At 50.7% G+C, this 24106-nt stretch overlaps 2 protein-coding genes across 10 annotated transcripts in view; one reads left to right on the top strand and one right to left on the bottom strand.

Annotated features, from left to right (window-relative positions):
- Nucleotides 1–1137: 1137 nt before the first annotated feature.
- PLEKHB1 (pleckstrin homology domain containing B1) lies at nucleotides 1138–8426 on the bottom strand. Of its 3 annotated transcripts, none has more exons than XM_056500323.1 (7): nucleotides 7051–8426; nucleotides 6105–6164; nucleotides 5526–5678; nucleotides 4628–4730; nucleotides 3817–3856; nucleotides 2899–3004; nucleotides 1138–2391 (listed from the first exon to the last, which is right to left on the bottom strand). In XM_056500323.1, the coding sequence occupies exons 2-7, from the start codon at nucleotides 6139–6141 to the stop codon at nucleotides 2255–2257; spliced, it is 576 nt and encodes a 191-aa protein (XP_056356298.1). In that variant the 5' UTR covers nucleotides 6142–6164; nucleotides 7051–8426; the 3' UTR covers nucleotides 1138–2254. The 3 variants fall into 3 exon arrangements, with proteins under 3 accessions (XP_056356298.1, XP_056356288.1, XP_056356304.1); XM_056500313.1 differs by having other exon boundaries at nucleotides 6105–6167; nucleotides 7051–7236; XM_056500329.1 differs by lacking the exon at nucleotides 7051–8426 and adding an exon at nucleotides 6910–7019.
- A 1787-nt stretch (nucleotides 8427–10213) lies between these two features.
- Nucleotides 10214–24106, top strand: part of FAM168A (family with sequence similarity 168 member A) — a 127750-nt gene continuing 113857 nt past the window's right edge. For 2 of the 7 annotated variants that reach the window (XM_056502990.1, XM_056503000.1), the window contains exon 1: nucleotides 10263–10397. The gene's annotated coding sequence lies outside the window, so the exon portion shown is untranslated. Of the gene's footprint in view, nucleotides 10398–24106 lie in introns of all 7 variants that reach the window. The other 5 variants (XM_056503028.1, XM_056502959.1, XR_008841577.1 and 2 more) reach the window with 5 other exon arrangements.

Here is a 24106-nt window from a genome sequence, read left to right as displayed (position 1 = left end):
CTCCCAGTGCGTCACACCTGGGATTATACACCTGGGCTGGTGGATCTTAAAATGGATATTTGATTGGTAAATTAGATGTTAGAGTAAAATTCTTCCCTGGGAGGGTGGTGAGGCCCTGGCACAGGTTGCCCAGAGATGCTTCCCAATATCCCATCTAACCTTCCCCTCTGGGAAGGTATTGTCCATCCCTGTCCCCAGTCCCTCTCCAGCTCTCCTGGAGCCCCTTTAGGCCCTGGCAGGGCTCTGAGCTCTCCCTGGATCCTTCTCCCCTCCAGGTGGGCACCCCCAGCTCTCCCAGCCTGGCTCCAGCCCTGGAGCAGCTCTGTGCCTCCTCTGGACTCTCTCCATGAGCTCCACGTGCTGCTGCTCTGCAGGTGGGGTCTCACCTGAGCTCAGGGGCAGAATCCCCCTTCCCTGCTGCCCAGCTGGGGGATCAGCCCATGGGGATTTTAGGATGCCAGCACACACAGCTGGGCTGTGTCACAGGCTGGAAATGGGGCCAGTGGCCCAGTGTGACAGGAGTTATGTCATTCCTGTGCCCAGCCCTGCAGCAGGAGGAGCCCTGGGTGCTGGATCAGTGGCCCAGGAGTGGTGGTGCCATGGGGAGGTGTCAGTGAGTGAGTGCTGTGGGGTCACAGGCACAAGGGATGGGGATGCAGGGGGTGTGTGGGGCTGGGTCCTTCTCTTCTCCAGCCCTTGAGAGCTGGGCTTTGTGCTGGAATTAACAGAGGGACGGAGGGGCTGAGTCCCTGCCTTAGAGCTGGGAGCCAGGCGTGGCTCCTGCTTTGTGCATTGAACAGAAGCAGGGATTCTGTTCAGCCACCTCCAGGCCTGAAGCAGGGCTGGCAGTGCCTGACCCTGGGCTGGGCCCTTCCCACGCAGAGATGCCTCACCCCACGAATCCTGATGCAGAAGGAGCTGCTCTGCCAGCACACCATGGTGGTTCTCTTGCACAGCAGCAGGATTTTTGGGGCAGCTTTGTCCCTTCTGTGTCTCTTTGGGACCACTGTGCCACAGCCAGAGGCTGGAGCTGGTGACATCCCAGGCAGCTCTCCAGGGGCACACAATCCTCCCCACCCCCAGTGCTGGCTGAGACTGAGGTTCCCTCCTCATCCTCACTCACCCGCAGGCCAGGGCTGGTTTCTCGCTGCCTTTATTAGATTCAAAGAGGTTTCTTTGTATTTGTTTTTCTCTTTCCAGGGGCAGGTGCACAGCAGGAGGGAGGCAGGGAATGCAGCAGAGGATGAGGATGGTGTGTTGGGATATCCCAATCCCCTGAAGGGCACAGGGATGAACTGACCCGGGGCTCTACAGGCAGGAGCAGGCTGGGGTGCTGGTGTCACTGGTGGTTTTCTAGCCAGCTGTGGGGTTTGTAATTCCTAAATTCAATGTCAGTCGTGGTTCCAGGATACCATCCTGGCTCTAGGGGTGACACTTGGCAGCTGTTCCTCACCTCTTCCATGGCCCAACCAAAACCCTGAGCTGCTGCTTGTCCCCTGGCCTGATCGTGTGTCCCCCCTCAATCCCAAATCCCTGCTGTGAAGATCCTGGCTTGGCTGCCAGAAAGGCTCCCTGGTCCCCATAGAGAGCTGCCCTTCTCCCCCTCCCAAATATCAGGATGAAATTGAGGATGCTATGTGTCCTTCCCACCTGGCTGGAGAGGTTGGGATATTCCCTGGACTCTTCTCAGCCTAGTTCCCCAGGGCTTAACTCCAGTTCCTGAGGGTTTTGCACCATTTCTCCAACTTGGCCAGGCCTGGGGGACCAGTGTGAGTTGGAAAGGGGTGGAAATCCTGCAAAGGTTTTCATCCTCCTTAATCTTTCACCCACCTCTTCAGCATCCCTGTGGTTGCCCCCATCTCAGCTCCTGCTCCGGTGCTGGAACCTCTCCCAAAAAAAGCCCTGCACTGTGGGGTTCACCCAGCCCAAAAAGATCCAACCCCTTCCCCCCAAATTGAATAAGTCCCCCTTGCTCCCAAAGCTGGTATTTCTGCAGCCAGCTCCCTGTGGAGATTTGGGCTGGGGAAGCTCTGCCAGCAGCCCCGGCAGCTGCCCGGGCCCTGTGCCATGGGAATGGGATGCACTGGGGTTCTGGGGCGGGTCTGGGGGCTCTGAAGCGCTCGGGGTTATTCAGTGCAGAAGCTGGGGCTGGGAGCAGGGCGTGTGCGGGGCTGTGTGGGTGTTTTGGGGAGGCTGAGGGGGGCTCAGGGCAGGTTCCAAGCCAGGGCTGGGGAGCAGAGGGGGGCAGTGGCCACTAAAACCAGCAGGGCATCCACATGAAGGAGCCCAGGGCGGCGCCGGTGGCGGCCCCTGCCAGCAGCCCCAGCGCCATCTGGTCCCCGGAGACGCGGTAGGGATCCTCCCGCACGATGACGTGGGTCACGCCCGGAGCTGCAAGGGAAAACGGGCCCTGAGTGATGGCAACGGCCTGGGGCACCCCCGGGGCCAGCAGGGCATCCCTGGGGCCAGCAGGGCACCCCCCGGGACCAGCAGGGCATCCCGGGGCAGCAGGGCACCCCCGGGGCCAGCAGGGTACCCCAGGGCCAGCAGGGCACCCCCGGGGCCAGCAGGGCATCCCTGGGGCCAGCAGGGCACCCCAGGGCCAGCAGGGCACCCCGGGGCCAGCAGGGCATTCCTGGGGCCAGCAGGGCATCCCTGGGGCCAGCAGGGCACCCCAAGGGCCAGCAGGGCACCCCTGGGGACAGCAGGGCACTCCCCAGGGCCAGCAGGGCACCCCTGGGGACAGCAGGGTACCCCAGGGCCAGCGGGGCACCCACCAGAGCCAGCAGGGCACCCACCAGAGCCAGCAGGGCACTCCCCAGGGCCAGCAGGGCACCCCTGGGGCCAGCAGGGTACCCCAGGGCCAGCAGGGTACCCCAGGGCCAGCGGGGCACCCACCTCCGTACTGGTGGCCATAGTGGCCGGAGCTGATGTAGGCGGCCTGGTGGGAGTCCAGGGGCACTGTCTGGTAGTAGTCGTCATCGTAGGGGTCGTACACGTGCACCTGGAGCAGTGGGGGGTGATTTGGGGGTCAGGCTGTGCTCCCTGGGGGGGGCAGGGCCCTGGGTTCCTGGGGTGGGACAGTCCCATGGGCTGGGGACAGCCTGTGCTCAGGTCACCCTGCCTCTGCCCCTTCCTTGTCGCCTTAACCATGTCCTCGTCACCTTACACGTGTCCCTGCCACTTTAACTCTGCTCCCATTCCCTTCACCTGTTCCAGTCACCTTAACTGTGCCCCTGTCACCTCAACTCTGCTCCTACTGCCTCTAAGTGTCCCTGTCACCTTAACTGTGCCCCTGTTCCCCCTGTGTCCCTGTTCCTCCTAACTGTGTCCTTACAACCTTAACATCATCCCTGCCACCTTACCCATGTCTCTGTCATCTCAGCTGTGTTCCTGTCACCTCAGCTCTGCCCCCATTCCCCTTAGCAGTGTCCCTGTCACCTCAGCTCTGCTCCTATTGCCTCTAAGTGTCCCTGCTACCTTAACTGTGTGTCCTGGTGTCCTTACCTGTGTCCCCATAGCCCTGTGCCCCTGTCCCTTAACTCTACCCCCATCACCCTCCACCAATGGACAGAGTCCCCATGGCTCTGTCACCTGCCATCAGTGGTGGCATCCAGTCCCTCCCCTCCTCCTTCCCTTGGCTCCAGGCACTTTACTCCCTGTGCCCTGAGGCTGCACAGTGGCTGCTGGGGAGCCCCCCCCAAACTCAGTGCCCTAGGAAGGAGCAGGGTTGGGGTAAAACCTCTCTGTGCCTAAATCCTGGATCCCAAATCCCATGCCAGGATGGTGTCCCTGCTCAGGGGGACAAATCCTCACCGGGGTGGATTTAGCCTCCAGCACAGCCATCTTCCAAGCCCTGCAAACAAAAGAGAGGCACTCATTTTTGGTGGGTGCTGGAGGGCTGAGAATTGTCCCCTTCCTCCCCACGGGGCCAGCACTATTTCATTCCCTAGTAAATGAATGCTGGGTTTGCAGCTGGGATTGGGAATGCAGTCCCTGGGAGTAGCCCTGCCTAAAACAAGGGTAGGCAGGAAAGTGACACCTAAATTTGGGGGAAAGAGCACATAATGGATGAAGTTCCACTCAGCTGAGGTCAAGCTCAGATCATGAAGTTCTGCTTGACCACAGCTGAATGTTTCCCTCCATCCAAGTTCAGCTGAATGTTTGCTACTTCTAATTTTTAAAACTTTTTATTTAAAAAAAATCAATTTTTATAAACATAAAATTATTCTTAAAATTTAATTTCTTATTTCTTAAAGAAATAAATAGAAGTGGAACAGTGCTAAAAAGGGCAGTTTGCCTCAAGCCAGTGAGGGCTTCACATTAAGACTTTTTTTTCCCAAAGAGTGATGAAAACCCTTCTCCTCAGTCAGGACAAGAGGGGATTTCTTATCCATGAGGAAACTCCCCCATCAAGAGACTGACTGCTTAAAAACAGCTGCTTTTGGCTGTGGATTTTTCAATGAGAACCCCAAATGTCCTCCTGCACCTTTTGCCCTGCAAGTGTGTTTGAGAGCCCGGGCTGGGGGCGGGTTTAGCCAAGTGGGATGTGGTGGGAGTGGGACAGGGCTTTGTGCAGCCCCAGGCTCTTTCCAGGCTGGGATAACGGGGATGGAAACTCGCTTACACGGCGTCGTCCTCGCTCTCGGCGCACAGCGTGGTCTTGGAGCCGTCCCGCAGCACCACGGTCAGCAGGCAGTCCCGGCTCCTCCCCTCGGGGGGCTGCACGTCTGGGGGGGAAAGGACGGGCGGGATCCAGCCTCAGCCAGGGGCTGCCCCGGAGACCCTCCCGGGCTCCGAACTCCCCCGGCACAGGAGCTGCTGCGTTTTGCCTCCATCTCCACGTGGAGGATGCAGTCAGGCTCTCGCAGGTTAAAAGCCAACACGAGGAACGAGCTGATGGGCGGAGACCTCCACCCCCAGGGCGGAAAGAACATGGAAGGGCAGCAGACTGCCAAAAATCTGCTCGGGGCCACGAGCTGCCTTTGCTTTGAACTTGCCAGAGCTCACCCAGATTTTGTAGGAACGGGAGATGCTCGTTGCTGGAGTGGGACTGTGAGCTCAAGCAAGAGCAAAATCTTAAATCCACGGGGCTCATGTGTCCTTCCCTGTTGTGCAAGCTTGGCAGGACCCTCCGGTGAGCACAAAGCTGTGGGATTGTGCTCCCGGCGCCGCTCCCAGCCCAGAAAGGCGCTTTGTGCGCAGGCCGTGGGCTGCGGGGCCCAGCCGAGCTGCTGCTTTGTTCCCCTTGTTTGTGCGAGACGTGAGCGATGAGTCAGGGCCGTGGGATCCTGTTTGTCACAAGCACAAACCAGGAGGAGAGTTCCTCCTGCCTTCCTTCCCCCAGCAAAAGCAATGGCAGGGACCATCCAGCGTCTCCTGGCTGGGAGCGAGGAGGGGTGAACGGGGCAGCCGGGGTTGTTCTGGGGCTGTGCTGATGTGCGCGGCTGCAGCATCCTTTAGGAGGGGTAGGTTAGGGGCACAGCCACGCGTGGGCCGGGTTGGGAAGGCGGGGCTCGGCTCACCTTTGCACTCGCGGCCGATCCGCACGTCCCGGCAGCTGTACTTGATGTGGATCCGCCCGTCCATGTCCCGCTGCGTCTCATCGTGGTAGTAAACCAGGCTGCCGTCCAGGTAGAGGACAAACCAGTTCCTCTTCCAGCGGCGCAGGATGGAGCCTGCTGGGACAGGGAGCAGCTGAAGCACCCCTGCGAGCTCAGTGGGACTCACAACCCAACCTCATCCCCCCAGCTCCTGCGAGCCGCTGCATCCCACAGGACACCTGTGCCTGGCACGAGCATCCGGGGCAGCGTGGCCAGGTGGCTTCAGATGGGAAAGGGCTGCCAAAAGAGCCATCAGGGCGCTGGGTGCTGCCCTGCCGAGCGCACGGGAGCGGGTCCAGCCCCGGACACGGAGCCGTGAGCGTTCTCATGGCAGGCAGCCCCTCTCTGCGCTTACGTAAATCCGCCACCATCTCCCTGCTGCCGTGGATTACCCGCCCGGCTCGGGCTCCTTGTGTCCCCCACACCCCACCGCCTCTTCCCAGCAAACCTCTCTGGGTTTTTGGGGGCTCCCAACCTGGAAAGCTCAAGGGGAGCACTTACTCTGCCGCCAAAGCCAACCGCTCTTCACCAGCGCCATGGCTGCCGCAGGCTTCGCCGGATCTGCTGGGATGGGAAGAACAGCGGGGTTAAGATAGCAGCTCCTGCCTCGCCTCCAGCTCTGCCCATGGCTCCCACCTCCCCGCAGCCTCCGGGCAAAGCGGGATGGGGATTCACCCTCGCTGCTCCTGGTATTTCGGGGGGATGAGCTCAGCGCCCGGGTTAATCGGGGTTAGCCAGACGCGGGATTTCATCTGGGAAACATTGCGAAGGAGGCACTCCGGCCACCTTCCCCTCTGCCTTTAATCTCATTGGGATTTAGGGATTATCGTCCCGTGGAGGTACATGGAGAAATCCATGTATGAAAGCAGGCAGTGCCTCCCCACAGCCCCAGTAACTTTCCATGCTAAACGACACCTACACTTGTTTATTTTCCCTGCCTGGATGGAAATTAGTCCTTAATAAGGCCATGAAGTCATCGCTCCCCAGGTCCCCGAGCAAGCCAACACCCCAGGGACAGGCAGGAGCAATTCCCTGGCCACGGCCTCCATATCCACCCATCATCTGGGAATCCCAGCTCCTGGTGATGGATGGGCACCCTGGGATGGCCTCCAGGACCTCCCAGCAGCTCTGGGGGCACGCCAAGGCACAAACACCCCCCAGTACCTCCGTGCCCGCGTGACCGAGTGCCTGAATCCCTGAGTATCCAGGTCCCCGTGGAGTTTGCAACCAACACCCGTGCTGCCATATCCCCGGGGAGCCACAGCCCTTGGACACCCCCATCCCCTGGCAGCCCCTCCGCACTCACATCCCACTCGGCTCGCAATCCCTCGGTACCCGCACCTGGTGGCACCGCTTCTGTCCCCCCCGGGAGCCCCGCAGCTCCGAGTCCCGGCCCCCCGGCGCCCCGTGCCCGCTCCCCGCGCCCCCGGCCCCGCGCATCGCTCACCGGGCGGAGGCGGCGGTGCCGCTGCGGGATGCGCTGCGCTCCGCTCTGCCCGCTCTGCCCGCCCGCGCGGCTCGCCGGGAGCTGTAGTCCGGCCAGCGGGAGAAACCCGCTTCCCACCGCTCTAGCCACAAAACCCGCCGTGCGGCGGGGATGCTGCCGGGCTGGTCCAGCAGCTCCCATCCTCGCCTTCTCAAATCCCTCCTTTCTCCGGGTACCGAGCACATCCACCGGACAGCTCCCCGAATGAGGAGAGTGGGCACGGGGAGGTGATGCAGGGTTTTCCTCCAGTGCTGGGAATGGGTGTTTCATGCCAAAAAGCATAAATCAAGAACAACCCAAGTTTTCAGCACCAAAGTGCTCGTCTGAAATAAATTTCCAAGTGGAGGGAGCAATCCTCTGGATTAAAATCAATGCCTGTCCTGGCTTCTGCTGGAATTAGAACTGTCCCAGGCTCTGGGACACGAGGTTAGATTATTTGGGGAAGTCAAGACACAAGTCAGGTGACAGCTGAGGTTGGGCTGTTAATAAAAGATATTTATTGAGCACATGGCAATGCTCAATATATAAAAAAAATTCTATTCCAGCACGTTTTTCAACGTGAAGCCCTTTCCCTTCCCCTCCCTCCAGCACTGGCTTTACTGTGGGGAACAGCAGAAGGAATTAAATTGATCCAGCAGCCTGCTGGATGATCCCAAAGGAATTAAATTGGAATCACCCCCTCAGCCAGGCCACACTCACAGCCTTGTCCATCCCCCATGCTGGTTATGGGGCTGCAAAACCTCCTGGTGGAGCTGAATATTCCCCAAATCAGGGAAATTGTTTGGAGATCCGGCTGGGCCAGAGACTTTGTCCTGCAAGGAAAAAAGGGGGAAAATTTCCCTTAGGAAGGGATTTGGGCTGAAATTTGGATTTATTTATCCACTAGTATTGGGCTGCCTCCCCACACAGATACATGTCAGTTTGGTGTTAATTATTCTCAAAACTTTTCCACTGTGGTTTTCCTCTTGGGAAGGAAATGATGCTGGTGTGGGACTTGGAGGGCTTTATCCATTAATTTTTTGTAAACTGGGGTGGGGTTGTTTTATGTTAAATAGGATAAATTTGGGGCATGCTGGGTGGAAATGGTGACCTAAAGAGCCAGGAAATTCTTTCCAGCCAGGAAAAGGAGAGGATGCCATGTGGGAACACCAAATCCTGGATTTCCCCCCCACCCCATTTTCCATAGCAATTGGGCGTTGCTTAATAAAATCTTAATGAACTTCAATGGCTCCAGTTTGTTTTTCCTCCAGCTCTGCCTGCGGTGGATCCTGGTGGGGATCTCCCCCATCCCAGCCACAGCCTTGGGTTTTGGGTAGGAAACAAAGGAATTTTGGAACTCTTGCCATGTCTCAGGAAATCCGTGTCTTCCACAGGGTGTCTCCCCAGATTTTCTTTCACAGATTTCACTTCTGTGGAGTCAGAAGCTCTGGGGGTTCAGAGCTGAACCTGGGGATGGCTGCAGGTGACATCCCAGCCTTTGCTGTTTGTTTTTCCTGATTCAATACCCCTCAAATCCCTCTAGAGGCTCCTGGTCCTGTAGCTGAGGTGCTGCTAGAATCCTGCAGGAGAAATGCACAAGGAGAAATGGTTCCTTTGGCACATTTGTCATCCCCCCCACACCCATCCCTGCACCTCCCAGGGGTGGGAAACTGGCCCTTGCTATCCCCATCCCAATTCCCTGATTCCCAAGGGAGCTGTTCCACATCCCTGGCTCAGGGAACACAATTTACAGTGTGAATCTCCACCAGAAAAAAAAGCAGCAAAACAGGTTGTGAAAAGCAAAGTTCACTCTTTAAAATTTGTAAAGGTTTAATAAGGGATAAAAGGGATAGTACTTAGTGCTGGGGTGCTTGACAACTGCTAGAAGCACACTGTTAATTCTCATTGCATTTGCCAATTGCATATTAATGAATATTATACATATTCCAACATTTTTTTAGTTTTCATGTTTGAAAATTTTTTTATCCTAGTCTGACCTCTGACTTCATCTTCCTAGAGTATGTGTTACAATGCAGATGTGATTCTGAGAGTCCTGTATTTTATTTTTTACAAGGCTTCTTGGTGTGTGGTTTAACAGTTACTGAAAGCTGAAGGGTTGCTGGTAAATTTTTTCTTGGGCTTTCAGTGTTATTTGATTGGTTGTTTTCAATGTTACTATACAGATGTTCTTGCTATTTTTACAAGTACTTTTAATCAACATTAGCTTTTTTACTATTGTCAGTTACAAAAATAAAGGCATCAGTTATTATTTCACAGCTACAGTTATTTCTGCAAAAGTTAATGTTACAACACACAGTATATAGCTCCTATTTTAATATTTTGTGAAAGCCTAAACTATAATGTATTTATCACACTGAGATATACAATCTACACAGGGATTAGGGTATGAACCATAAAAGCCTGACAAACTATGCTCTACCAAAAGAGATTATGAACTGTACTATACAAAAACTGTATTTTGATATAGCACATAATACAAAATACATATATATACACAAAATATATTGTAAAGATACATATATGTAAGTATATATTTGTACTTTTACGGTACAAAAGCTAATAGTAGCGAAATACAGTAACTACATATTTACTTGTAACAACACGGAACAGCAGCCGGTGTTGTGAAGGCCCTGGGGCGGGGGGAGTGCCCGGCTGGTGTGGAATCCCTGTGTGGAATCCCCCATCCCTTCCCAAACCCTCCTCTCCTGCCCGTCTGGGCGCGGGGCTGCTTTGGGTGCGAGGGGCCAGGCCGGGCCCCGCGGCTCCCCGCTCCCCTCCCGCTGCCGGCTCCGCGGCCAGGGACCCGGGAAGGGCGTCCCGGAGCCGGGCTCAGCTCCCGGACCGCCGTGGAGCCCCGCCCGGCACATCCCAAAAAAATTCCAGCAGCGGCCTTCCCTCTCCCAGCAGCCTTCGCGGACTACAGCTCCCGTCATGCCTTGCTGAACTACAGCTCCCGCCATGCCTGGCGGCTCTGCACCTGCCCTACTACATCTCCCAGCCCGCCCCGCGCCCGTCCGGGCCCTGTCGCCTTATGTCCTTCCCCCGCCTGCCGCGCAGACTACACTACCCTTGATCCCTCGCGCGGGGCGGCCAGCGGCGGCCGCGGCGGCGGCGCGCGGGTCATGCCGGGAGCTGTAGTCCCTGCAGCGGCGGCGGCACTAACGGTCCCGCTGGTGGTACTGCCCCCCCTACCCCCCCCATTCCCGGCTGGCGGCTGCGGGAGCAGCGGGAAGAGGAGGAGGAGAGGGCGAGGGAGAGGGAGAGCTGCTGTACCGGCACAGGGGCCGCCGCCGCCCGAGCAGCCGCAGGTAAGAGGAGGGGAAAGGAGCGGGGGACACCCGCGGGTGACAGCGGCGGGAGAGGGGTGGCGGCGTGGGGGCACGGCGGTGATGGAGGGGGGGCTGCCCCGAGCCGCGGAGCGCACAGGGAGAGAAGGAGGGACGGCGGGGAGCATCCCCTCAGCCCGGCGGGGAGAGCGGAGCTGGGGCGGGGTGACCGCTCGGAGCCTGCTGTCCGTGTGTCCCCTCGGAGCCTGCTGTCCGTGTGTCCCCTCGGAGCCTGGCTCTTGGGGGCTGTCCCCGCGTCCCCTCGGAGCTCTGTCCCCGGGCTCTGTCCCCGCGTCCCCTCGGAGCTCTGTCCCCAGCCTGCCGTGTGTCCCCCCGCCACAGAGCTGTCCCCCCCAGTGCAGCCTGTTGTGCCCACACCGGCTATCCCCCCGAATCTGCTGTCCCCCAGTCCGCTGTCCCCCATTCCAGGCTCGCCCCATCCGTGGCCGGCAGGGCCGGGATGCCCGGGCCGGGGGTGCCCCCCAGGGATGGGCGAACCCCCCAAAATGTCCCGAGGGGCCCGTGGGGATGTTGCCGAGCCCGCCGGCAACTCCGTGCGCCGGGCAGGGCCGGGCTGAGCCCGCAGCCCTCCCGGGGGAAAGCGCTCTTTAAATGCCTTTAAAATGGTTCTAAAATGGTTCTAAAATGGTTAAAGGGGCTGCGAGCCGGGGGATGCCGGCGCGCTGCATCCACAGGAATGAAAGCGGGGACGTCCAGGCTGGGAAATGCAAGGCGGCGTTGAGATTTTCTGCCTGGATAAAATGCGTGTTCCCGTCGTTTTTGTGAAAATGTGGACGGTTTCCCCTCCACCTCTCTCTCTTTTTTTAATTTTTTAGTATTGCTTTTCAGTGATGGTTGTTGCACGCTCTGTCGTTGGCATTGTGGTGCTCAGGGCAGCGAAGTCCGTCGCTATATTGTGGGTGAATAATGCCAAAAAGGAGCTTGGTTTCAGTCCTTTATAGAAAGCAGAGGAGCCTGGAAGTATGGAAATGAAATAAATATTCATTAGCAGGAAGAGGTTTTCTGCCGGGCTGGGTTTTGGGGGCATTTTTCCCCCCACTGCACATCGTGATGAGCTTTCAGGTTATGGTGTATATTTCCATAGGCTGAATTTTATTTATTTGGTGCTCGTTATTGTCAAGTGCAGAAAAATGAGCAGGTTGAGGGTATTTTTTTTCCCCCTCTCCTGGACAAAGACATGTTGTGCTAAGCAGAAAGAAACCCCAGAAAGATTCTATTTCTGTTTTAATCGAAATATGATTTAAGATGCAGTGGTGTGTTTATTTTTGCTGTTAAATAGGGATGGAGGAAGTCAGAGCCTATTTTTTTTTTGTCTGTGTGTGTGTTTTTTTTGAAGGAATGTGAATGATGGAAACATCTTTAGGGAAACATTTTGCTGGACTTGATTGCATCAACTGCATTATTTCATAAAATGTGAGCTGTGAAGTGGTTGTTGATTAGAACTCAAATTGAGGAGCGATGTTGAGCAATGTAAAGAAAAAGGAAATTAGTATGAAGAGGCCAAATGCTTATTTTCCTTTTTTTTTTCAGTTCTTTCTGTTTCTGATTTTTAACTGTTTCGTGGGTCCTCTTGACCTTTGTGGTTGAGTCAATTTCAAAAAGAAACCCAAACAGCAACTCTGTGTATTTCTTCTTGTTATATATACATTGTTATTAAAAGGAGTTATATCAGCCAGCATTGTGTATTTTGTATTACATTTATGTTAAATCTGATGAACTTGTTCTGTAAGTTTCAAATACCAACTTACCCTGTTATGCATCCCAACTTTTTATTTACCAAAGCAGATGTTGATGTTTTTTAGAAGGCGTCTTTCTCTCCCAAATCCCATGCTTTATTTTAGGGAATTTGGGATAAGTTCTGTGGATATTAATTGTCCAGTTCTGGGGGGTTTGAAGTATATTCTTCAACTGATTAAAATTCCTGGCTGTCAGCAAAGACACACTCTTTTGGACAGGTAGATATATATCCTTGGGAACAAAAGGACTGGGAGCAAAATGTGTTTGGAGTTTGTTCAGAAAATATTCCTCGGGGTGAGAAACCTAAATTGCAAAAAAAAAATTTACATGGAATAACTGGGATGCAGTCATTAAGGGAGAACATTTGTGGAGCTGCTTTTGGTTGATACTCATCTGTCAAACTCCACGGTGAGCCTGCATTGCAGTGGGTGAGCTACCCAGGGGTTTAAATCTGCAGCTGAGTTTTCCTGGTGCCCCTGCTCCGTAACCCACCGCAGGGATAACGGGGAGGAACGGGGCAGGGAGGTGATGCTGCTCCTGCAGACATTTCTTGGGAGAGTGGGAAGGCTTTGGAGCAGCAGCTCTGTGAAAGGCCTTCAGCACCTGCCCTGAAAGCAAAATTAAAGTGCTGCTTGAACTGGGGCTGAACGGAATTGTGCTTGGACAGGAGGTGCCAGCTCGGGCAGGGAGGTGTGTGTGGAATCCAGGGCAGTGCTGCCTTTGGGAACTTCTCCAAGGCGTGGGATGGGCACTGCTCTCCCTTTGGGGGAAGTGGGACATGCACCCATGCTGTGAGAGCTGAGGGGTGAGTGAGCAGAGTTCCACCTGGCTGGGAATCCAGATGTTCTGCAGCTGCCAGAGCTCAGGTAGGCAGGACCCTGCGTGCTTCCAGCCAGGAGCCCCGAGCATTCCCAGCTCTGCAAAGCCCTTGTGGGGCTGGCACAAGGGAAACACAACTTGGATATCTTCCTGTGTGAGCTCTCTGCTGCCTGAGTGCAGGTTCTGATCTCGGTTTGTGTCCCAGCCCTGCCTCCGGGGCCCGATGGTATCTGCAGAGGCCCCGGTTTCCCTTTCCGCACACGAGTGCTCCGTGTACTTTCTGTTTCCTCTGCAATTCCTCGAGTCCCTCCGTGTGCTGGGCCATTCCCCTCCCTGCTTCTGTCCCCAGTTAGCTCCCTCCTGCCTCTGTCCTGATCTTCCTCGTCAGCTGGGCTTGCTTTTGCTGCTTAAAATCCATCAGCTCTGGTGTTCACTCCATAGGAGTATCCTGTCCAAAATCTGGTTCCTGTCGTGCTCTGTAGGATTTTCTGTTTGCTGATTCCAAATTCCAGTCCCTTGGTCCCTCTGGATGCTGCTGGGTTCTCGTGCTGAGCATCCCTTCAGTGAACAGATGAAGATTTGTGTTTCAGTGACAAGAAATAAAATCTACCAGTCTGGTTTTTACCTGTTGATGGTCTTTTAAGTCTCTGAATTAGAAAAATACTGATTCTTCATCTGTCACTGTTTAAAACTGGGAATAAAATTTCAGGAATCATTTCCATGTGACTCAAATACCAGTTGGACAGACACAGTTCTCCAGAGCTGTTTGAATTGTGTCACCTTCTTGTTCCTTCCACTCAACTGAATCACTTTGTTCCTATTTCTGTGTCAAAAACATTGATATCCCTAAATACCAGGGAAGAATGGCAGTGGCAGGGCTGTATTCATTTATGCAAATTCATGGAATCCCAGAAGGATTTGGGCTGGGAGGGACCTTGAAGCCCACCCAGTGCCACCCCTGCCATGGCAGGGACACCTCCCACTGTCCCAGCTGCTCCAGCCCCAGTGTCCAGCCTGGCCTTGGGCACTGCCAGGGATCCAGGGGCAGCCACAGCTGCTCTGGGCACCTGGGCCAGCCCTGGCCACCCTCAAAGGGGAAACTTTTTCCCAGTAAAATTTTTGTAAACCTGATTTTTGGTGAAGATAAGAATGTGATTGCACTTCCTACCTGCCCACCTGGGCAGAGAGAGAGAATGGAATCAATGTCAAAACATGCCTGTGATGTGTATTTCGTGTTATGCTCTGATTTATCAGTGCTTTTTTAGGTGGATAATCTCGAGGTGGGATTTTATGTTTATTTTTTAGCTTGAATGGGAAGCAACAGTTGGGAATTTCCAGGATTTTCTTTTGCTGAGGGGCAGGTGTGCCACGGGCGTCTGAAGCAGGAATCCCAGACCTGTAATTAAGATCCCAGGCAGCAAAGATCCAGCATTGCAGATCTGAAATTCCTGGAAGCTCTTTATTTTTAAAGAACCACGTAGGGAATGAGCCTCTGTTGATGATGACTGAGACACACAGATTTTTTAGAGTGTGAGTGGGACTTGGATAATTTTTCCAGAGCTCCTCTGGGTTTTGTTTACTATGGATGTGCTGAAAACCCTGAGCACTGCACAGGAATTTCAAGTGACTCTGCTTTCTGGGAGGAAAAAACGTGGGCCTGCTGACGCTGCCCAGCAAACCATTCAGGAGATTATCGTCATAGGATTTATAAAAGCTGGAAAAAAACCACATTCCCCTCCTCTGGTTTGTGTTTGCTTGTGCTTTCCCCTGTCTCTCCTTGGCTGAAAGAGTCACGTGGAAAGCTGGAGAGTGGAAAAATGAAAAGTCAGAGCAGAAAACTGGGGTTTAGCGTGGCCTTGGCACGATAACTTTCTCAATAGGAAGATTAAAGCTGAAGTGTATTTGTAGGCTGGTCATTTTTGCCTTCCTTGTCTCAGCAAGGGTTAGAGATTTGGGAGGATTATTGGAGACAAGCTTAGAGTATTTTATGAGAGGAAAAGTACTAAACTGGCAAAAAAAAAAAAAAAAAAAAAAAAGAATAGATGCCATCATGACTGCTAGGCATGTCTAATTCTTTGATAAAATGGATAAAGATTGCAGACTGCAGCAAAAGTTAAAATAGACCATAACATCTCGTGGTCCACAGGGTTTTTCCTTCTAATTTGCTGTAGAACTTAATAAAAAAGATTTGCCTCTTTTATGGCGTCAGGCTCTTTATCTACCACAAATTAAAGCCCAGTGCTTGGGCTTCTGCTTTCTCTGCTGTTAGATACCAGCTCCCTGAATTTGATAATGAGCAGGTTTTCCCATTCTGAGTTTGGAAATACGTCTTGAAGACTGGTGAGAAGTTTTGAGCATGTCTCCTTTTCCCCCATTTTCCATTCTCTTCTTTATATTTGGATTTATAGGCAATACTGGCTGGCTCTTTAATGGGATTTTTAAGGGGATTTTTGTGGTTATTTTAAACAAGGTCCCAAGAGTCCCCACAGTCCCATGGGCTGCCTAGGGCAGGGCTGGAGTCCCAGTGCAGGGACAGATTGAAAAGCCACAGGATGTGGTACTTGGGGACACTTGGTGGTGGCCTTGGCAGTGCTGGGGGGCTCCATGGTTCTTGAGGTCTTTTCCACTCCTAACAATTCCATGGCTCTACCTTTTCCTCCCAAAGTAGGATCACTCATTGCAGCTCCTGATGACATTTTACCAGGTGAATTGTCATGCCTGTATGGACAGACAGGTTCTAGGGGCTTTTCTCCCTGCTGAAAAGTATTTTGTATGAAGCTTGTGAGCATTTAAAATGCAATTACTTTGGAATAGGTCCCTGTATAAACATTTGATTCTCTAGTAGTTTATTCTACAAATCATTTTCTTTGGTTTTCTGTGTATGGTGTCACTTAATGAGACTTTTAATGGCTTTTAGAAAGTGATGGCATTCCACATATTATCCAGTTTGCTCTTGACTTGACTTACATTCACAACAGAAATTTTCAAGCCTTAGAATGCAGTGCCATAAATTGGAGATCTGGGTTCTTTTTCTTTACCTTAGCATTCAAATCCCAGCTGTTGAACTTTCTTGGATAGCTGAGTCTTTTAATATGGATTTGGGAGCTCAAGAAATTGTTTCTTTGTGTAAGAATTTCTTGACCGCCTTTAAATTTGAGCCCTTGGAAAAGCAAACACGGCAGAGCAGCCCAGGAGCATCTTGCCCACGTGGTTTTGCTTTCCAGGGAAGCTGTGCTGCTGCTGGAGCAGATGCCAGGGACAGGGTGGGTTCCTGGGTGATTCCAGGAAGTGTGGGGTATCCCCACCAAGCCTGGCAGAACTGGGCATGGAAGCAGGAACAAGTTTTTACAGAGTGGGTGGTAAAACACTGGCACAGCTGATTGCCCAGGGGGTGGTGGCTGCCCCATCCCTGCCAGTGTCCAGGCTGTCATTTCAATTAGTGTCTGACTCTTGCTTCCAAAAGCCAATTCTTGTCTAGACATCCTTCAATACCCAAAAACTTTTCCCTTTGGAGGGACCTCTTAACTCCACAACCAAGGGGTGCACTCAGACTCGGGGCATTGCCTGGGAAGTGCTGGGCAGGTTCCATTTGAGGGGCTCTGCCCTTCCCATTTTGCTGCCTGGGTTGCAGGTCTGCAGCAGACCTCTGGGATGGCTCTGGGCTCTGGGTGAAGCCCAGCAGAGCCCACTGCAGCTCACTTTGGTGATTTTCCACGGGTGGCTGCTTTTAGTCATCTCTGTGTCAGCCAACTCTGAGTCTGCTCAGCTGCTTTGTTGACATGAACAGTGGTAATTCCTTAATTGGGATGCCATCCTCAAAAGATTGCCTGTTGCATTGCAGCACTTACCTTTATCACCACAGCTCTCCTTGGAGGGTGAAGTCAGCTTTGCTTGACAGGGTCTGTTTTCCATGACATTGACTGTCATTCATTTCTCTCCTGTTCTTTTTCAGTCCAGATCAAATCTGATTCAGTTTTCTCTTATTTTGTCCAGAGCTCACGCCTGGCAAATGGATTGCTGCTTACTTAAGTCATTTTGCCTTCTCCTGATGTAGTTGTGTTAGAAATGTTTGTCTTCCAAATTTTCTCCTGCACTCTGAAAAAAATTGCAGATGAGCCCATGGGGTCTCTGAAATAGTGGAGGACTCTTGGAGGACTCTGTGATTAAATATCCTGGGCTTCTAGGGCATCATTCCATACTGAAATGCAGAGCTGGTAGAAACTTTGGGAGACTTTCCAGTCCATTCAGCTTCTTGAGGCAAGCTAAAATCTCCCTAGAGCATCCTTAACAAATCTATTTCTAACTTTTCCTTAAAATCTTCCAGTCTTGGAGGTGCCAGCCTGCTCAGGAAGCTGGCAGTGAGCGCTTAACCAATTTGGTTAAAAGCTTTTCCAATATCTTAGATCTTTTAGGAAGCAGTTCTTGGCTGTGAGGATGGGGAAGCCCTAGCACAGGGTGCCCAGGGAAGCTGTGGCTGCTGCTGGAATTTTTCCAGGCCAGGTTGGATGGGCTTGGAGCAGCCTGGGGTAGTGGGAGGTGTCCCTGCCATGGCAGGGAGTGGAATTGGATGATCTTTAAGGTCCCTTCCAGTCCAAGCCATGTGGGAGTTTGTGATCTCTGAGAAATGAAGGTGCTTTGCTTTGTTGTGCAGAATAGCCCATCCCCTTGTTTCTGCTGCCACTGATGGGAGCATGCTACATCCTCCTCCAGTTTGTTTTCCTGGCCTGGCAAGGTCCTGTAGTGTGTTCTTGTGCATCATTTTGTATCCAGATCTCTTTAGTATTTCCTCAGCTTTCCTCTGTACTCTGGTGTGTTTACTTCTCTCTCTCCTCAGACTTGGCACTGCATGGCCTTGTCAGTGTTGTATAAAACAAAACAATGCTGGTTTCCACATGGCACTCTTAAAACAATCTGAAGTGCCTTTCTTTTTTTTTTTTTTTCTTTTTTTTTCTTTTTTTTTTTTTTTTGGCAATTCCAATGTATTGTTGACATTTTGCTTGTGATCCAATATCCCCTCAGGGCTGTTTTCTCTGCCCCTCACCCAGCTGGGACTTCTCCACCTGCACAATGTACCCTGCCCTTGCACTTGTCTCTATTGAGTTTCATCAGACACAGCTTGGTCTTGACTCATCCAAGTTGTTTCATTTTAGAAATTGCTTTTGTATAAATTGTTAAATAATCTTTCTGGTGTCTTCCCATTGATATTGTGAGGGGAATTCAATCTTTGATTTGCCCCAGAAGCTTTTTCAAACTTTACTCTGGAGCTGTTTCCTTTTTGATCCCATAAGCACTTTAAAACTTGGTGAGAGGATCATCTATATGCAAATTCCTTAATTTTCCCTCTGCTGCATTATATTTGTGGAAAATCAAGTGATGCCAATATCTTAAAGGTCTTTTCCAACCCAGGTGATTCTATGAGCCTGTGATTATGTTGATATTTCATTAAGATGATAACTAAAAAGTACAAATGTCATACAGGTTAAAATCAATTATTGAAATCAAGACATTTTGCAATCCTGATTGACTTACTAAACTTAGATATATTTAAATACAAGTCTTTTTCTGCACTGTCAAGGCTTCCAGCCCGGTGATTTCTGCAGCTTTATTGCTTGTAACCAGGCCCAAATCAGTTACTTGGTGTTACAAATTGTCACCCATGAAGCTAATCTCTGGTAACTACTTGCTGCCTGAGAGTTTCTGTATCCCTCCCACCTCCTCCCTAACCCCACATGGGTTTTATTCCCTGTATGGGCTCACCTACCTGTCTTGGAGCTTCCCAGAGCCTCCTTCTGGCTGCACCCATTAAAACACAAGTTTCTGCCCTGGAAATTCAGTTTTCCTGCACTGTTGGTAACTGTCAGAGAGGTGAGCCTTCCCACCTTTTTTTTTTTAGGGATACATTGCAGCCATCTCTTCCTTTCATATCTGAGCACCGTGGGACTAATGATTTTCAAGTCAGTCACGTGCTAATTTTTTTCTTACTGCTGGCCAGGATTTCATTTGTTCTTGCTTGTTATCCAGACTCCCTGCAATCATATATAGCAACAGAAATTATTATTTTTTTTTTTAATTTCTGAACGCTCTTGTCTGACTTTGTGCCTCACTTCCCCTTCTAAGTGTCCTTCTCCTGTGTTCAGCCTGTGCCTTTCCTGGATGCATCAGCAGTTTCATCTGGGAAGGTGTCTTATTAGTTGGAAGGATGCTGGCTCTGCAATTTGTGCTCTCTCTCTTCTCTCCAATATTGCTCCATCACTCAAATCCAAATATTCTCTCATCAGTCGTGCAGCCTTGTTCAGTTCCATGGTTTTTTTGGGGCCTCCTCTTGCATCTGGTGCCAGATGCATCTTTTAGCTCAGGGATGTGCAGGGAGCCTGTGGATGCAGTGTGAAGCAGAGATCCTTGGCATTTTGAGGCACTGGTTTGCAAGGGGAATTTGCAGCTTGCAGTTCCAGCCTGTCCCTGAGCTCCAGGCTCCCGCTGTCCTGCTTGGAGGCAGCTCCTAGCAGCTTCCCTCAGCTTCCCTGGGCACCCTGGAGCCAGTGGGGAGGAAAAGCCTGGCATGGCACGGTGTGGGGATTGCCAAACCTTGCCTAGACTTTCCCTTGGAGTTCTTTTCCAGGATCCCTGAGTCTCTGCTCACCTGCTGGCGCAGTTTCTTCTGGTGGTGCTCACCCCTGGGAGCAGGACACCCATGGCAGCCAGCTATTCCTGCTGCCACCGTGCTGATCACAGAACATGTTTGCACAGGCTGGTTTTTCTGAGCACAGGCTGGAGAAAGCAGCAGGAAACCCTTTTTCTCCACAATCCAAGGTCATTTTTTCCTGCCAGCACTGAATGCACACGTAGGGCTCAGTGTGACTTTCACCGTGGGTGTTTCCCTGGATGTCCTTGACTTTCTCCTGCTTTCCTGATGCTCTTCACTGACGTTCCTGGCACTGATGTTCCCTCCCATTCCCTGCAGTTTGTGTATTTTCCCCTTCTCCTGACACAAAGCCTGACATTCAGTGTTTGTGTTCAGTTTGTGTTCAGCCCCAGGGAATCTTTTTGCCCTCTGTTTGTGGCCAGTGTTGCAGGCTTTAACCAAATTCCACCTAACAGAATTGTCTTCAGTGGAGATTTTTTTGGGATGAATTTTCAGCCTTGTGCTGAGCTCCTTCATTTGTGGGAGCTCTCCCTGCCTGAGAACCCAAATCTCCAACCTCTTGTGTTGTGGCCTGTGATTCACTAGGGATGAGCGATGCTCTGGTGATCCAGTGGTGGAAGACTGGCATCTGCCTCTTTCCAAATTTCCCTCCAGTTCCCAAACTGCATAAGCAGTGCCTCAGTTTCCCATGTGGAATGGGGCAAAAAGGGCTGGTGGTGTCTGTACTTGCTGAGACAGATAAATGGAACATTGGAAGATGCTGCAGTGACAACTTCCCCCCTTCTCTGCCACATGAAGGAAGGGGAAGGTTGTGGACTCTGGTTGGGCTCCTTTATTGTGCCCTTTAACTTTATTTAAAGTCTTAGGCAGGTTTCAGAGCCAATTGATTCCTGCCACATGGATTTGCCTCTGCTCTGACATCAGGGCTGTGTCTGCTGCTGGTGTCACCCTCATTCAGGTTTGCAGTTCAGCTTTGATCTGTGAAAGATTTTGATTCTTGATTTCAATCTTCTCTCCATGTGAGACCTCTCTCCCCAGGACCGTGCTGGCAGTCAGGATTAGCTGGGCTTTACTTCATTGACAATCTTGTTTTCAAATCTGAAAGGACCTCAGCAGAGTTCTCTCCTGGGGCAGGGAGGGCATTGATTCTGGAATATGTTTTTCTTGGTGTTATCAGGATTTTCTGGCTGTCAGGATAAGCCATGGGGCTTATGGATCATGGAGTTTTCTTCCTGCAGCAAGTTTTGTCTCGAGTTTAGGTTAGTTTTTACCAGACCTTCCCATGATTTTTACTTTATTATTTTTTTCCCATATTTTTTCATATTTCTTGCTTTCTGTGGGTGTTTATATTTACCTAAATATAGTGGGAAGAACACTGGGTAAAACAATCTCTTATTTTTTGGCTTTTGGTTTCCGCCTGCCCTCTGGAGATACTGCCAGGGTTCCAGGAACATGGGCTGGCCTGAGGGAGAAAACAGGGCAGTGTTTCTTTTCCTGCCTCAAGGTACACACCAGGAGCTGTTGTAATTTTAGTGATATTGCCATTAAGTAAAGAGGGAGAGGAAAAAAAATAACCCAGATATTAAATTTACTTGAGATGTGTTCTCATGAAGATGCTTAGTTAGATATCAGTACTGCCTGCAAATCTTTTTATATGGAAATAATTGGATGGGAGTATCCATTTGAAAGTTACCAGGGAGTATCCAGAGTCTATTCCTGGTAGGGAGAGCGGAAATCTGTTTTAATTGGAGCAGTTTTCTGGGAGTCGTGTTTCCTGCCACAGTGGTAACAGTATGAGAGGTTATAAAACCCCTGGGCATTTCACATTTGTTTCAAGGAGCTGGATACAGTAAAAAACCACAAAAATCCGGCAAACAGAGACTGCACAGAAGAGTCAGAGACTGTTTCAAACCTTCCCAGAAAGCACCTGAATCCATAGGGACACAGATCCTGAACCCTTCTGTGTTGGTTTTACTGTGGATAAAAATCCACTGCTGCCACAAATAGCACTGGAGATTTTGGTACTGATTGTAATTAACCCTGATGGTTTCTGCCTGATTTGGTTCATTTTTGTATTTGTAGGCAGCACAGAGGAGCACAAGAACAAACCCAATTAACACTGGGAAGTGAAGCCAGAGAGTTATCAGATAACCCAGGGAAGTTACAGAGCTGGAAGCCTTTAAAAATAGTTTTTTCAAGATAACCGTGTCAGTCCAATTTCAGAAGAAAAAAATGTGTAGGTACATTATTTTTAAAGCCAGTTTTGTTTCCCAAAATGCCTTGAAAATCAAGCTGATCCATTAAAATTGCTGTTCCTTCAGCATTTAATCTTAGAGGGATTCTTCTACACAGGGATAATTTATTCCTGCTTGGCAGTGTGTCCATAGTACACATTATTAGCAAACTCTCACAATTTTGTTCTCACATGCTAAAATAAAGTGGAAAATTAAAAGATTTTGTTTTGTGTCCATCATCCCAGATTATTTGAGATTTATTTCTGAATACAGTCTTTACAGAATGGGTGACAAGCCATCATTAGAGGTTAAAGACATGAATGTGTTCTTATGTGTATTTTCACTTTGGGTTAGTTTCTCAAAACTTGTCTCTTTAAATGCATAGATCAGGAAAGTTGTGAAAATCCACTTTTCAAAGGTTATTGATTTCAGTTTATCCATTCAGGATTCTGCCCTGTCTACCATAAAGATCTCTTAAAAATGTCAGAACACCCAGAGTCAGCCAAGCCCCAATGAATAAAGGGATGCTTTGAGACTTGAACTCAGTCCTGTTAGAGCAGATCTGCTTTCTACTTACAGTCAAGTTAATATCAACTTGATTTTAAGTTAATAATGCTTAAATAGGTTTTTGTCATCACTAGGAAATTAAATTGAGTTGACTGTGCTTAAATTACTGTTTTCAATTAAGTAGCTCAAAGCAGAGCAGCAGCACTGAGAACTCACCTTGGTCCTGCCTTCCTGCAGACCTGGGGCCCTGCTGGAATCTCTGGGATGGATCCAGGGAAGCTCTTGTTTAAATTGTGACCTGGGAGGCATTTTAGTACCAAGTGATACTCTGATGGAGAAAATTGGCAGGCTGCCAGCAAATAAATATCATATTAATCATATTAAAAATGGGTGCTTGTGGTCAAATGGGTTTTAGAAGGGTTTCAATGATCCAGCAGTGGATGCAACAGGATTTTGGGAGCCTGGAGAGGAGAAGGCTCCAGGGAGATCTTAGAACAGCTTCCAGTGCTTAAAGGGGCTCTGAGGGAGTTGTGTTATGAGCAGTGGTGCTCAAATGGATTACAGAGCAGGGAGCAGGTGGGTGTAAACATCTGTAGCAAAAAAGGCAATTAAATATATATATATATTTTTTATTTATTTTATTTATTTTTAATTTTTAGGTGTATGAGCAAGAAAATATTTAGAAGAGAGCAGATTTCATTTCTGTATTTGGTGCTTGTGACTTTCCTGTGTATGATTTCCATTTCAACATCCTGAAATAGCTCCTGGAGAAGTTGTAGGGGAATGGAAGAAACACAGAAATAGTCTGAGGACTAGAAAAAACACACAGAGAAGCACAGAGCTAAGTCTGGTTAGCTTATCAGAGGGAGAGTCTGAATGCAGGAGCATCCCAGAGAAAATTCCAGGCACTGAGTGCCTGCCATGCATCCAGGGGAGTTGGTGTTTTAAAGGGAGAAGCCTTTAAAGGTGAGCTGCCTTTTGGGATGAATGAACCGAGGCAAAGAGCACTTCTCATCTCCAAAACTGATCACTTTCACTTTAAAACTAAAGAGACCAATGCAGGGCATGTTCTTTTCAAGGATTAGGTTGGCTGTGGGTGACATTTAAATGGCTGAAACTATGAACACTATTTTCTTCCCAGGCAGTAATTGCAGGAGGGCACCAGGCACCCTTAACCCCTGGCCATGGCACAGGGGTTGTGTGAGGGGGTGCTGGAGTTTGCTGATTGAAACATTAGTTTTCTTTTTTAATGGGCCAGCCTTCACATTAAAATTACCACCTCGTTGTAGTTAAAAATTTCTGCAGAGGATGGCACAGTGGGAAGGGTGGGTTTGGGATCCTGCTCAAATTAACTGGAGCTGGAGACAAGCCTGAAAATGTTGTGGAGCACATGGTGAATATGGAACTGGATTGCTGAGAGTGAAGGTTAAAAAGATTTATATTTATATAGTAAATGTATTCCCCTCTATAGAATCACAGAATTGTTAAGGCTGGGAAAGCCCCCCAAGACCATGGAGTCCAACCATTCCTGAGCACTGAGCCACATCCCTTCAGGGATGGGGACTCCCCAGTGCCCTGGGCAGCTGTGCCAGGGCTGGACAGCCCTTTCCAGGCAGCAATTTTCACAATATCCAACCCAACCCCCTCCTGCTCAGCTTGGGGCTGTTTCCTCTTGTCCTGTCCCTGTTCCCTGGGAGCAGAGCCTGACCCCCCAGCTGCCCCTCCTCTCA

The sequence above is a fragment of the Oenanthe melanoleuca genome, chromosome 1, assembly GCF_029582105.1.
Source record: "Oenanthe melanoleuca isolate GR-GAL-2019-014 chromosome 1, OMel1.0, whole genome shotgun sequence".
In the NCBI taxonomy this organism is placed as follows: Eukaryota; Metazoa; Chordata; class Aves; order Passeriformes; family Muscicapidae; genus Oenanthe; species Oenanthe melanoleuca.
Note: the sequence above shows the minus strand (reverse complement) of the source record. Positions and strands in the feature narration are given on the sequence as shown.